This window comes from Mytilus galloprovincialis, chromosome 13 (genome assembly GCF_965363235.1).
Source record: "Mytilus galloprovincialis chromosome 13, xbMytGall1.hap1.1, whole genome shotgun sequence".
Classification (NCBI taxonomy): Eukaryota; Metazoa; Mollusca; class Bivalvia; order Mytilida; family Mytilidae; genus Mytilus; species Mytilus galloprovincialis.
The window spans coordinates 38,138,925-38,154,958 of NC_134850.1; the positions used below are offsets into that span (position 1 = coordinate 38,138,925).

The following is a 16,034-nucleotide window of genomic DNA, read 5'->3' on the forward strand; positions in this document are numbered from 1 at the left end:
AATAATATTAATAACTTTTACTTTGTTAAGTACTAAAATATATTGTTATTCTGTTTAAGTTACAAATGGAAATAAGACAAGTGTCATTATACTTCAAATATTATCACATAAGGCGTTGTGTAAAAATCCATGCTAAATAATACTCGGAAGTATTTATAATTGATAAATAACATTTTGCACTAACAAATTATACATTTATACATTTTTTCTTGCAAATGAATTGCTATGATAGACTTTTACTGCTACCACATTGTTGGAACCTCTACTGAAAGAATGTAAAAAGTACCACAGAATATACTATCACAAATAGCTACAGTTAAAAATCTATTTTAAGATATTGTATGACTCTGTTCTTGGGTTTGATGCTCAAAACAACTTCTTAGGGTAATTTGATGAGTAAGTTAGAAACTAGTTAGTTTGCAAAATAGTGTATCTTTTAATGATATTTACCTATGGCAAATGCATAGTCAAGTGGAAACGGGTTATCACTATCTATGAAACTCACAGAAGACCAATTTGCCACAAGGTACTTTTCAGACAGATATAAATCGATATATGATCCAACAAACAAAGGCGGTGTTGTGTCAAGTATAAACGGACCAACGTTCTGCAAAATAAACAACAACTGGTTTACTTTTGCTTGCATTAAATTGCAAAATAATCGTCATACGCATTAAATACCAAATCAATCAAACAAGATCAGTTTTGCTTAGTGTGTTGTAAGAAGAACGGTAGATCATTAATATCGCAAAATTCAAACAAGTGAAAATCACTCATTTTGGCAGATATGTGGCCTTACATAAAAACAGAATACATAAAAAAAAAACTTCAAACAAATGTTTGCTACTGCTATAAAGTGGATTGAAACAGACATTATCTTCTATAGTTATGTTTGCTTATAATTAGAAAGTCAGAGTTATTTTTAATGTTAGACTGTATAAGGTGGATCATCGGTATATATTTCCTCAGATATAATTATCTATACTTTGCCAAATTAAGATTTTACAATGATTCTTTCCAAAAATGAAATAATAAGTATGGGTCAACGTGCAATTTTTCAAGCTGCAAGTCATGCAAAATTGCACAAATTTCATAGATTGTTCATGAATAAACACATTCTTGTGAATAAAAAGAAGTCTTCGATATAGAATTTTGAAGTAAAATATGAAAAGATATGTTTTATGCTATGTTATTAGAAAATAAAAAAAAAATGATGTCACCCTTGATTTTCGTGCTACAAGTATAAAACCTTTACCATAAGACTTATCGCCTTAAATGGCTAAGTTGAAAAAATTGATTCTTAAAACAGAAGTATTTGATTTCTTTTTAAAAAAAATTTGGATAATGCTATAAATTACTTATTTTCCTTTTTACAAATAAACAGACTTACACATAAATTGAAAGTCTGTTTCAAGATTTGCATATTTAGGCAAAGAACCAGACTTAGTGTGTACTGCTATTGAACAAAAAAGATGGCCGTAAACAGTAAATCTATCTTATGACGACTAAAATCAGAAACTAATGATGTTGATGATTTAAGTAATGGCTCACCTGATAACCTATTACATTGGATTTGCTTATAGACTTTATAATGATATAAAACACCTTTCCTTCTGGTACTCCAAAGTGATTTATTAAGATGTGTGTGTGGTGTTTAGAAGACTGGAATGTCATTAAGTCCGGTGCAGTACTCCTCGACACTGTCGAAAATCCAACTTCATAATCATCAATTAGCGAAGCATCAACAGCTGGTGCCCATGTTATGTTTAACTGAAACAAATGTATATCGTACATGCGATTAACGGAAATAACATAAAAACTTTATGGTACCTTTGCATTCTGAACATGTAACTCGTTTAACATTCATCCTTTTAATCATTATTACTATAATTTGATCTAGCGTACCTTTTTAACGAATAGTTTCTTTTACAATAATGTCAAAATAGCTAGATGATATTATGTTTATGAACATATCTTATAAATAGTTAACAAAAGTTCTAGGATTATAACTTAGTACGCCAGACGCACGTTTCGTCTACATAAGACTCATAAATGACGCTAATATCAAAATATGTATTAAGCCAAACAAGTAAAAAGTTAAAGAACATTGAGGATCCAAAATTCCAAAAAGTTGTGCCAAATACGGCTAAGGTACTCTATGCCTGGGTTAAGAAAATCCTTAGTTTTTCAAAAAAGATCAAAGTTTTGTAAACAGGAAATTTGTATCAAAAGTACCAGGATTATAATTTAGTACGCCAGACGCGCGTTTCGTCTACATACGACTCATCAGTGACGCTCAAATCAAACCTAAGCTGTTAATGCAGGATTTTCTAATTTGCTTGCAGTTCTCTTGACCTGCATGATCTCTTTCAGGAATTTATTTTTAAAGCAAAAAATAAAAGACTTTAATGGAAAGAATACATACCATATGTATTTTAGGAATTACTCGAGTAACTAAGGCTGAAAACGATTTGGTCTTTATGCAAACGTTGTCAGCATTAACTGATGTTTGTGATGTCGGGAATAGTTCAATGTTTTCGGTCAGTGGTTCTGAAAACCTGCAAATAAATAATGAGCAAAACGATACCTTCGTTTCTACATATTCAGGTATTGCTTTAAGTAATGTTAACATACAAAATTTGACAATTTTTATTTCTTTAGCCTCATTTTCCAGTTTTTAACATGATGAATAAAGATTTTAAGGCTAACCTCAGTACGAAAGGTTTAGCCCAGGAGTCAACTTTCAACATGTATTTTGTTAATATTTAATTCAAATTCACTATTTCAATACTTACTTGCATTTGTTTGTACTATTTTCCAATTTATGACGCTGAAGATTTTGATCGATATACCATTCATTGCCATCAACTACTCTTACCAAACGCGGTTTTGTCCTTGCATTCATTATAATTACATTTCTAACTGAAGGAACTGTGGTTGTAATAGTAACACCATCTGAGCAAACAGGTTTAGACATATGAAAGGCTTTATTGTATGCAACCACTGTGACGTAGTAGGTCCCAGGACTTGATGCTGTATACATTGCAAATGTCTCATAGGTATCGTTACTCTAAATATAATATGTTGAAGCAGTCATAATATAAAATATTGTTTGTTTATATATTGTTTTTTGTGTTTATGGGTAATACGAGTTTGGTGTTGACATCAAATGTTCAATTGTTTTTACTATGTTTGAAACTTGTCTTGCCATATGATTTACTGTGCGTAATGCTATTGTCTGTTTTGATGGTGAGATTTGAATTACTGTATTATGTAATTTGTCTATTATTTATTTTGTTTAACATTTGATTATTTTGGATTTGACTGTACCAAGTCAGGAATATGACAGCTGTTTTTCCATTCGTTTGGTGTGTTTGGGCTTTTGATATTGCAATTTGAAAAGGAACTTTCCATTTTGTGTTTTTTTTCGAGTTCAATATATTTGTTATTCTACTTTTGGGAAATCAACTGAAAAAACAATACGAATGACATAACAAAATTTAAAAAACGAAAATTTTATACTCTTATTAAACAGCCTTTAAAAAATTTCAATCACAAGAATAAATTATGTATCTACAATTTTTCTAAGTTTTTTTAAAACGCACCAAAGATTTACGTTGAAAATGTTCTGCAGTAACACAAGCATCTGAAAACTCGTACTGGTAAAATGCAACACCACTTTCATGATCGAAAAATCCTTCCCAATGAGCATCAAGCCGCAAGTCTTGTTGGAAATCAACTTCTGGACTTCCATATATCCCATCGTGTACATGTCCAACTACTGGAGGGGTGGTATCAAGAGTGATCTGAAATTAAATCAAATATGTAACGAACTGTAATATTCAAAATTCTTTAATTCACTTTTTTTCGATTAAAAATCAGAACAGTAATATTTGGGGTTTTTTTTGGCTTTTCTTGAATAGAATAATTCTTAATTATCAATATGAATGAAGGCTTGTGCAAAAACATTGTTCTTTATATTTTCGTTATCAAAACTTCTGCTTTCGTTTTGAAATTTATCAACTCTCAATCACGCAATTTTTCTATCAATTTCGCAATGCTTTAAAATCGTTAAGTGTTTAAGTCTGTATTAAATTTTCTGATCAAACAAATATGAAAGTAGAAAAATATATGTGTTACAATGTATGTACCATCAATGTTACAATCACATATTATTTTACGAAAATTTAATACAAAAACTAATCAATCGATCTATGAATTTTGAACAGCGAAATACTACTATTTCCTTTATTATACAGACCGGTGGGTAAACTAAATATTCAAATTATTATAAAACATAAAGATACTGTCAGTCAAATCTAAAAATCAATTGCTGGGTTCAACTCAACATTATAAAGTTCAAGACAAATATCAAACCATTTAGTTATAATGTTGCTCATGACAATGGATAACAAAAGTTACGAATGGACACAAATCGATTTTGTAAGTGAATGTAAAGCTTGAGATACCTACTTTAATAGTCTTCAGTGAGACCAATGTTGCCATATTTGTAACATTTACATCAATGAAATAATCCAAATCGTGTTCTCCCTTGGATCTATTATGGACTATCCCATTGCCTTCTCCTACTACCATATTAGGCTTGACATTAAAATGTTTGTGGTAACAACCCATGTAATTGGTACAGTAACAAGCCAGTCCTCTATGGTTGTTATATTTCTCCTCACATTCTTCTAATGTCTGAAAAAATGGACGTTTGAATAAAGATACTACATGAAATATGCTTGCCGTTGAGTATTGATTTTTTGGTAACATCATTTTCATCAATTATTCTTACATATTAAGACCACGCTAAGACTGCATTATAATATTTTTAAGGAAAAAAGTTAGCCCGGATTGTTACATTTAGACTGGTTCTGAAAAATGTAAATTTACATTTTTCAAATGGAATTCTTATATTTAACCATACTTAGTTGGTAAACATATAAAAATACACGTTCTGTATGAAGGATTACTAGAAATTTCGGACTACACTAAAAATAGTCATCAGTCTTAGGCCAAAATTGAATATTCATATTACTAACGTCCATTACAGGTATTATAGGTATTTTTGCGAAAATAAGTGTTTTGTGTCCGTAAATCAGTGAAATGCATTATCACCTGTGTTTCTCCTTGACTTGGTAAATCTATTTCTCCGTGAATTATATTAGTTCCACTGTAGTTACTATACAACCTCCATTTTAAATGACTTATTCCACTATGATAATCATAGGCATCCCATTCAATCCTACAACATAAACCGACATATGAAATTGGCATGTGTCTATTTAAATATAATATGACAAATGTGAGATATATAGAAAAGAAGCATTTTAAATTAATACAAAAATTTGCAACAATGAATTAATACATCAAATTCACTTCATTAAATCTATTTACCTGTTTAACAGACACATAATGGTTTGTAAAAATGTACACGAATTAAAAAAATTACAAAATATGTTTATATCTACTAAAATAAAACAAAAAAATATATAATTTCCTTAAGATTGTTAATCAAGATCAATCAAGTAATGTAATGAACTACATACAGGCAACTTAGAGGTAGAAGATACTAAAAGGACACTAAAAATAAACCAAAATCCACTAAAATAAAGATTAAAGATGCAAAGTACTGGCCGAATACTACTCGCAGTTACAAATAGTGTTATAAACTTATAAACTAATAAATGAATATTGTAGACTTTAATATAGTTTTCTCGATTTAATTTATTTACATTTTCACATCGGGGCCTTTTAGAGCTGACTATGCGGTATGGGGTTTGTTCATTGTTGAAGGCCGTGTGGTGACCTGTAGTTTTTAATTTTTGTGTCATTTAGTCTATTGTGGAGAGTTGTCTCATTGGCAATCATGCCACATCTTCTTTTTTTTTATAATTGATATAAAATATGAGATGCGGTATGATTTTCAAAAGGACAATAATCCAACACAGAAAAAAAAATACTTATGTAGTAGCAATTGAAATCAGTATTTTCTCCACTCGAATCATGAATTTACGAGTTAAAACATGTTAATAATCATTTATAATAATAACCACCTTCTTTAACAAAATGCTTATATAGTATTTCGTCTAACTGTGCAATATTAACTTTTAATGTTCTTACGTCATTTCATTCAATTCTTCAAAGCTATGAATGGCAGTGTTGACTCGATCTCCTTTAGTGAGCCATAAATTAGAAATAACTGGTGGCGTTGAATCTTTGTAAGTGATAATCGTCTCATCTCTGTAGTTATCCAGAATATCAAATGCTCTTATTGTGGTTAAAAGTTGGTCCCCGTCATCCCATGTTACATTTTGAATCGTAAATTCCGCATACAAATTTGATACATGCGTAAAAGGGGAAAACGATTTGAGCTCGGTTCCATAAACATCATGAGCAGTTTCAAACTTGACAATACCTATTTCAAAGATAAAGATAATTGTAAAATGGTTTTAATCGATTCACTTACATAACTTTTTACGTTTAGTCTGCCCATTTATGAGTATTATGTTTTCTGGTCTGTGGGTTCATTTGTACGTTCAAACATAGAAAATGATAGTGTGAGTGGAACATCCGTGTTCTATGGACACATTCTTGTTTATAATGTAATTTGATCAAATCAATAATAACGTTTTCTAAGCTTGTGTTATTAAACTGTAACATATGATTAGCCGGCTAAATAAAGGACGAAAGATACCAGAAGGACAGTCAAACTCATAGACCCTATAGCTTTGATTTTTTTGTACTCTTCTATACTTCTAAATAATTTTAAGTTGTATATTGCTCTTCAGAATGATTTTTTTTATATACCTATCATGTGTCTATCTGGGGCTCATTGAATTCAGTAAGAAAATATCTACCCATTGTAGAATCATCTATTGTCTTGGGTCATGAAAAATATTACTTTGTAATGAACCGAAGTTATTCCCTTAGCAAATACAACAGAATGTGATTTCAACAAATTGAGGGATTTTTCATCGACAACATATATATTTGTTGAGTTTGGTTATTTGATATTTCTGCAGACAATCAGTTTTCTAAAGGGTATTCACTGTGTACAACTGTTCGACTTGTTTTCATACTCATATAAAGCAGTTTAAATACAGATCCTTCTAAAAAGGACAAAATTATATACGTCTTATAAATCCCAATGAAGTTGAGATTAAAGATACTACACAAAGTAGAATGTCGGCTTTATTTATGATCTTTCTTCTAGTTTTTAAATTTTAAAACATTGGACGACTACAAAGCAATTACGTTATTAGAATTAATGTTTAAAAGTTGAGCTCATGACTGTTTACAATTTTCAGACTTCATTACCAGGAATGTTTTCTTTTAATTTAAACGGGACCAACAGAGTTTGATGACAAATTTTCAAAATAGACATTACTTTAATGTCACGTCATCATCACAAATTGACTGACCTATATGGTGTGTCAGTGTCTCAACTTACTAGCAACATGTTTTAGGTCTTTAATCTTTGGTTATTTGGAAAGGTGTAGGATATATAATAAAACCGATTGCATCATATTCTTGATTGAGCCAGCTTGACTTCGCATTACATGTGATGCATGCATTGCAGGATGTCCCTACCCTTTTCGCTCCTTATCGATTTCATACGATTCCCTCAGTTTGTGTTTGTTATCTTGATTTGTATTTTTTTTAATCGTTTTACAAATTCAAACATTGGTAAACTACTGTTGTCTTGTTTTACAATATTCTTTAGTTTAACCATTAAAAATACATTTTTTTTACCTTTTACATTCGGAACACTTTTTACGGTACGTTTACCGCTATTGTCATCGTATGTCGATAAAATGTTTGGATATGACTGAACATTTGCAAGCCAATTGTGTTTTACGTGATTGGTTTTCACAGATGTGTCCTTCCATGCCACTTCTATGAAAGGGCTTGTATTTGTTATCCATCTTTTCCCCAGATAATGTATTGTATTTTTCACGTCTGTGTTGCCTTTTCCTGTATCGATGATATCGTAATTGTCATACAGAAAAAGGGATCTTGCAGTCTCATAATTTCCTGCCCTGTCATAGCTTCTAAAATGAATAGAATACATCCCTGTGTTGGCCATTTCTATTCTACTCTGAAAAATATTGATATAAAAGAAGTAACGAAGCTGAGAGGTATTAAGTATGAGGGCATGATACTGATTTACTTCTTGGTGATTAACCAAAAACAATTGTATGTCAACCGTAGGCATTCATATTGAACAAAACACATACCGTAGAGCCAGTTTAAGATGATTTAAGCGACACATCTCTTTTTATCTAGAATACGGATACGACAAAAGACTCAATTGTTTTAATATTATCATTGTCGTGCTATAATTTAAGCCGTATTTAGATGTTTTAAAAGCTTGTATGTTTTTACCTGATTACTGAAACATAATGATCGGTTGTTTTTGAATTGTTTGTTTTATTCAATGGAAGTGATTATTTTCTAAATGCCTTTTATTTATTATCTATGTTTTAGAGATTTAAAGCTAAAGTTACATAAACACTGTCGAAATACACATCAATCAACGCGGACCTATATGATATTAGATCTCCAGCTTAGGTGTCAGTCCATGTTGTATGTTTAAGTTGATAATGTTTATGAAGGCAAATTAAATTTCATTCCGCAAGGGAATCATCAGCCTAGTAGTCAGCACTTCTGTGCTGACATGAATTATCATTGATATGGACATATTCATATAGTATACTTAGGCTTTTCTACCTAAGGTTTTAGATTACCTTAGCTGTATTTAGCAAAACGTTTAGGAATTTTGGTCCTCAATGCTCTTCAACTTTGGCCTTTTTAACTTATTTTTATTCGAGCGTCACTGGTGAGTCTTTCTTAGACGAAACGAGCGTCTGACGTAAATACAGAGTTAATCCTGGTGTCTATGATAAGTTTATTGAAAACTTTCTTTAAAGTTTATAATCTACTTAATTGCTAAAAAAGCGACCAAGCGACCAACAGTTCAGAATTTCTTAAAGAAAATAAAAAATTCAACAGCCAAAAGCAAATTGTGTTTACTATGAAACATTTAAAAATACTTAGACATACTGATCGACCTATAATCCCTTTGACATGCATGATTGGTGCTGCATTTTCTTTTATTTCATCTTGTCCGGCAGTTTCCAGTTCAAATACTTCAATATCATAATAGTCTATTCCAGAAAGATCATCTGACCAATCGATCCAATGGATATCTATAAAACGCTGAAATTATCACGAACAATGACAGGTGATGTTTGTTTTTGCTTATTATTTCGTTCAAAATGAATTTTTTTTTAATTAAAAAACATTAATCTTCTTTTTTTTCTTTCTACATTGTGATGATGTTAACAATAATCTCGTAGCTTATAGCATTTGAAGTGACGGGAAAGCCTTGATGGTTTTGATCGTATGTTTGTAAATAACTTTATGAAATAATTAATAGAAAGCAAATAGTAATAACCGATACGGAAAACCCGTAAGCTGTTAGTTTAAAAAGTCTAATAATTGTGGCAGGGAAAAAAATCAAATCAAATCAACATCTTCATTCATGAAAACAATTTTTAGATTCAGTTTGGTGTCGCTTATAAAATTACGTACAGATTTTGATGTATCAGGTACGTAAACAGGTAGAGAATCACAAAACGATGCAATGCAAGAAAAGTATGGAAGCTCTGTATCCCAGTGAAATTCATAAGATTCCAATGTTTTGATTCCTTCTAAATTTACTGTGTGTGTAGGCCACTTTCCTTCAATTTTGTAACTGTGTCTGTTATCTCTGTTCTCATAAACCAAATATCCTCCATTTTCAAGTTCAACTGATATAGTTAACCTACAAATTGAATTGTTCAAATACTTTAAAAACGAAAACTATTTCATTTACTGTTAAGATTTGGGAAATCCTTTAAATTAAAGAATACTTCTCCCTTATGCAAAGCTCGCCCACTTTGGCTATACTTTTTGTCCGTTTTGGTTTTATAAGCCGATCTACTTTTGTATTATGTTTTGAATTTACAATGATATTGGCCGTGATTATCACTGAAGCGACATTACTTGTCGAAAGGCGCATCTGGTGCTTTATAATTGTAACGGTTCATATTATTGACCCATGTTATTATGTAATGAGTTGTTTCAATTGTAATCTATGAATGTTCCCGGTAAAAACAACAAAAAGAGCAACAAACTGGAACGATTGTTTAAATATGTGTGAGTTAATCGTAATTTGTGTAGCGATTCTCTTTATACAGACCATTTGAAATGCATTTAGAATCAAGAATAAATGCGTAGTTATTGAAAACTCGTATTGCAAGGCAACTAAAAAACAGGTATCTTACATATCAAATTTTATCTGTCATCTCCAAATCATTCCGTTTAGTAGCTTCTGAGAAAAGTGTGGAGAACACGTTTGTCGGCCGAACGTACGGAATGTGTGGGTAGAATATTATTTCGCTTAAAATCGATTTTTAAGTCTGAAGTTATAGTTTGTTGTGAATGTGTTTATAAGAATTTTATATTTTTGCCACAAAATATAACTGTCCTCTTTGAAAAAGTATCTGCATTTGATATCAATTGTTGTAATTGATCAAACTGTTTTTTGTCGGGTTTTTTTTTCGTTTTTCTTTTGTTATAAATCCAGCAGGTTTTTTTTCGTTTAAATTCTTTCACATTTTGTTATGATGATGTCTTTTTTATATCTGACTATACAGGTTGGGATTTGATAACTGTTGAAGTACGTACATTGATCTATAGTTCTTAAACCTGCTTCGTTTTGGACTGTGTAAGATACCCGATATATATCTTATTGGCCGTCATACAACATATATACATAGGAAGATGTTGTATGAGTGCCAATGATAAAACTCACCATGCAAGTCATCATTTATAATTATAGTAAATCCTTATGTTATAAAGCCTTAAATACAGCAAATCCTACATAAAATTGAGAATGAAAATGTCGAATGTGTCAAAGAGACAAGAACCCGGCCATAGAGCAGACAACAGCCGAAGGACACCAATAGGTGTTCAATGCAGCGTAAAACTCTCGCATCCGGAGCTTCCTTCAGTTGGCCCCTTATCAAATATGTATACTAGTTCAATGATAATGGACGTAATACTATTCTCATAATTATACACAAGAAATTTAATTAAAAATGCCTACATAAATGCTTTTCAAAGTACCTACTCGTCATTGTGTCTGAATTGATCTACAAATTTTAAACTTCTTTTGCAGCGAAACTCTGTTTTGACTGGGAAAGGCGAAGTTCTTTTTATGTTGTTCTTGCAATTTTCATTGAAAAGGGATACAGTTGTAATATTGTCTGAAATAAATGTACATTGTACAGAAGAGGATCAAGTAGACATCTTACACATTGAGCAGTTCATCAAACAATTAATATATTTGAGACGCCAATATACATGTAGTACATCATAATGAACTTTATAAATAATTTATATCGTTCTTTGACAGTAGACTTCGTAAATGATCTTCTTTTTTTGCATAGTCCAATTTTGAAAGATTTACAATTGAAACAATAAATTTGTAAATATAATGGAGTTTGATGCGACTGTCATACGTGAGAAGTTAAGAACTATAAAACCAGGTTCAATCCACTATTTTCTACATTTGAATAAATGTACCAAGTCAGGAATATGACAGTTCTTGTCCATTCGTTTTTGATGCGTTTTGTTATTTGATTTTGCCATGTGATTATGGACTTTCCGAATTGATTTTCCTCTGAGTTCAGTATTTTTGTGATTTTACTTTTTTCTACATTTGAATAAAACTGTACCAAGTCAGGAATATGACAGTGGTTGTCCATTCGTTTGATGTGTTTTATTATTTGATTTTGCCATTTGATAAGGGACTTTCTGTTTTGAATTTTCCTCAGAATTCAGTATTTTGGTGATTTTACCTTTGAGTTACATTATGTTTAATCTTTACTAAATCAAATAATGAAACTGAGACTATAATTAAAGTTATTTGATAGGAAAACTTTAATCGTCCAATGTTGTTCAATTGTTGATATTTAAACAGTCAATTTTCGACCAAAACACAGTTTAGTATGATACACTCTGTTGTATATTATAAAATACTGTTTAGTAAAGGTATGATGACATTTCTACGCCTGTACATTTCAATTTTGTGAATCTTTCACTTGAAAATTAACGTGTCAACAATTAAATTCTCAACATTAAAGATATATAATATAAAGTTAATGTTTTACTATAGCTTCACTTTTTGGCTAGTCATAAAACTTTTTCCATTTGATTTATGACTTTTGAACAATTGAACAGCGATATACTACTGTTGCCTTTATTTAAACACGAACTTTTGCAAATCGATCTGATACTATACACCCAGAGCCACAACTTATTAAAGACGAAAAATGTTCTAGATACAAATGGTGTTTGCTTCCTGATTCTGTTTTTGTGTAAAAATACCTATTTATGTCACCAATGATTTTTGGATACTTTGTTGTTGTGCAATTTTTATCCATTTGAATTTCTTCTCAGTGAAACGCTATTCTATTTATTTATTTATCTATGATTTATTTCAATAACATTCCAATTCAAAATAAGGAAAATACATTACCTCTAATAAAGATAGCTTTCATCCCGCCTGCTATTATACCATACTTAAATTCGATAACATAATGTGTCACAGTTTTGTCTTCACCATTTATTGTTTCAGTGTGTTCACCAAACTTTGGTATATTTCCTGTTGCATTGTAAATTGCTCCTAGAGAAAATTCCATTGTTTTCAAATGTCTATTATTGGTCCATTTTGTTGAAACATTTCTAGGAATATTTGCATTTTCTGGAGATGAAACCGTGGTGTTTTCTGCGTCCATGAAGATCACATGCGCATGGAGTATATCGATTTCTTTTGAAACTGAAAAATAAATGTATAGGGTGTTACATATTATTTTTGTAGTACAGATAATCAAAAAGTGACAAGACCTAAAATGACAAGTAAAAAAAAACGAATGAAATACTTCAAATTGTGAAGTTTTTTTACGTTCCTTTATTTATTATCGTTTTCTACCTATTCGGTACACAGGCTGGTTTCAAATGACAAGCTGAAGAACGCACACTCACACAGCAAGGTCAAGACACCTCTATCATTGACCTGAGCTCTTATCTCTACTTACTTGCATTACAATGTTCTGATGGACTAGCAAAACCTTCAATACAAACACATGTATCTGCATACTCGTCCGAACAATAACCAGGAAAACATCTAGTACTGTCTGGTCTCCAGGAACAAGTCTCTGTTTAAGATAATTAATGCATATGAGTTACAATTTTCAAGGCTTTATATAGTAACAGATGTCCATAATACTTAAATAATAAGTGTAGGTCACTTTGACTAGTTGTAAGAATACTGCATATTTCACATTTGTTAAATGCTTTACGTTTGGTCTGAAGCTTGTTGTTCATTGCACATTTCTTATTTCATCCATATTTCTGTTCTATATTTGCAAAAGGTGACAACCTTTTTGTTGATCAACTTAGAAGTTCTGATAATCAATCCGATTTATATTTTCCATTTTATTTTTTTTTGTTCATTTGAAAAAAATCAACACCTTGCATTTTAGCATGGCATATATATGTTTCCCCTTAGTTTCTTGAACTGATTCTCTCTCGATGGTACAAAGGAACAAAATGCTTATCCCTACTTATTGTTGCTCGTCATTTCATTCACATATTAAACGATATGTATATTGCTTCTTATATTTAGTTTTTTCGGCATGAGATTTTTAGAAGCCTCTCTTTAAGGAGGCTTAATATATCGCCTTGTTTTCATTTCATGTAGTTGGGGCTTACAAGTTCAGTTTTGAAGTGACAATCTGGTTGTAGCATATCTTGCTCATGATAAGATTTCTTTATCCACCGTACCATTCCATGAAATTATTTTTATATACTTTGTCAAATATTAATGCTGTAACTTACTTTCACATGTAATGGATATGTTGTTGTACTTGTATGCTCTCTGATAACGTATATTATCATTTTCGTATTTACAATATACACATTCGTTGTCATAACCATGAGGTGAGTGACAGTTTCTGTATTCACACATTGGTATATATGGGCATACTGAAACCAAGTGAAAAGTCGTGACCAGCATTTTTGCATATACTTTACATTTTCTCATTCTGTGTGCCGCTACCCGTAATTAATGTTGACTGTTTATTTTAATGGTCACATAGTTCGTTACTTGTGACTTTCAAATCTTTTACTTTCCTATTACTCGTGTATTTAATAACTTACCATGTAATATGTATTTTGTTAATCTGTTTTTTGTTAAGGTTCGTAAAAAAATCAAGAGCAATATGCTCTACGTCTTACATTCTCTACATATTTACAAGAATGTCAGTGAATAGCGAATAGTTTGTTTCTTTTTCTGTTACAACCTTATTACCACACTACGTGTGTTGCTTTGCAGCATTGTGCGAACCTATTGTACATGGTGGATAACATATTGTTGATTAACCGCTGACAGATAAAAGTGCTTATATCAAATCATTTGTCATTAAACAATATATACGATAACTATGGCTCTATTTAACGTTTTCTGCATTACTAGAATTTCGTGAGACTTTTCGGTCCTTGAAAGGATAAGAACATTCAGTAAAACAACATTGAATGAGATAGTTATCAAAAGTACCAGAATTATAATTAAGTACGCCAGACGCGCGTTTAGTCTTCATAAGACTCATCAGTGACGCTCAAATCGAAATATTTATAAAGCCAAACAAGATTGTTTATTTTGTTTTAGCTTCCCTCGATGTAATGATCATTTTCTTTTTAAGTTTCACCCTATTAACACCGGAAAATGATCTGAATGCCAGACAGAAGAGTTGGTGAATTGTCTTGACAACTGACGAATATTACTTACAATTTTGTGTCAATAAAAATCCATTGTCTAATAACTAAGACTCACTTTTACAGTATCCATCATTATAATCTGCATAAAATCCCTTGTTGCAGCATTCACATTCATTTGGTCTTACACATTTTCCACCACTATTTCTCTCTTCATTTGAAGAACTTCTATCGGGAACGCTGTCATTCGTATAGTGCATATTGCAAGCATCGTTTTGATTCGATAATGTCGTATTACTGCATAAAACTTAAAAGAAACATTTTAAATAGGGTGAGTAAATACGATTTAATCAGAAAATTTGGAATGATATTGTTTCTGTCGTTATATTGACTGTTTTTATTATGTTATCTTTTGAATAAGTAAAAGCTGATGTCAGATTTTTGGTACAAGTCTCAACCAAATTTATATATATATATGTATTTCGATTGGTGAAGATTTGGTGCTGCACAATATATCTGAACATGTCCTATTTTATTTTTATTTTTTTTAATGTCCTATTTTGCGGCTGCCTTCTTGAAGTTTATCTAATATATCCATTTGATTGTGAAAGTTTTTAATTTCTTTTACTCGGGGGTAAATATAAAATATCATTGAGCAGCGAAGGGTTGTTTAGTTATCTTGTGCACTTGGCTTATATAAGCGGTTCAGAATGCTAACTATTATGTTTTTTTTTTCATTGTTTATTTCATTGAATACGAATCTTTTTTTTCTCACCTTTTTCTTTTTGCAACTGAAATAATTTATTTCTGTATAAACAAATGAATAATCAACGAAGTTGTTGTATTTTGTATTAGTTTGTTGCTCTTTTATCAGATATTGCTATGCTAAGTAATTATTTGTTTCACAATGAGATAAAGCATCGTAAAGGAGTATGTTTACGAAGAGTTAAACTTTAATCTTAGATTTTAATGGGTTTTTTAATCAGGCAAAATAACAGAAAACTCAAAAAGTTATAGTTCTGCAGGTTATGGGAGGGTGGCGTGGTCATAAACCCAGTCACATTCTTTATGTGACAGTCACATGTCAGAAATGGAACGCCACAGCTGTCTTATGTGGAACTCTGATATTACTATATGTTGTTTCATTATTACTTAATGATATTTTGTCTTGACTTAATATGGTTTTGACATTACGTAATGATGTT

General features: G+C 31.0%; 1 protein-coding gene across 1 annotated transcript; it reads right to left on the reverse strand.

Annotated features, from left to right (window-relative positions):
- Positions 1-436: 436 nt before the first annotated feature.
- Positions 437-15,109, reverse strand: LOC143057492 (uncharacterized). The gene is made up of 16 exons (XM_076230800.1): positions 14,948-15,109; positions 13,954-14,100; positions 13,152-13,271; positions 12,593-12,892; positions 11,183-11,318; positions 9,601-9,832; positions 9,070-9,225; positions 7,759-8,104; positions 6,127-6,421; positions 5,122-5,248; positions 4,474-4,701; positions 3,606-3,806; positions 2,796-3,070; positions 2,426-2,558; positions 1,552-1,770; positions 437-607 (listed from the first exon to the last, which is right to left on the reverse strand). Exons 1-16 carry the CDS (start codon positions 15,087-15,089, stop codon positions 437-439), a joined length of 3,228 nt encoding a protein of 1,075 aa, XP_076086915.1. The 5' UTR covers positions 15,090-15,109.
- Positions 15,110-16,034: the final 925 nt, after the last annotated feature.

Excerpts from the sequence above, each read along its gene's own strand:
- LOC143057492 (XM_076230800.1), bottom strand. The coding sequence starts at position 15,089 with ATGCACTATACGAATGACAGCGTTCCCGATAGAAGTTCTTCAAATGAA. Across the intron at positions 4,702-5,121 it reads CAAGTCAAGGAGAAACACAG|ACATTAGAAGAATGTGAGGA; the intron begins GTGATAATGCAT and ends CCATTTTTTCAG. Across the intron at positions 3,071-3,605 it reads ATTTTCAACGTAAATCTTTG|AGTAACGATACCTATGAGAC; the intron begins GTGCGTTTTAAA and ends TATTATATTTAG.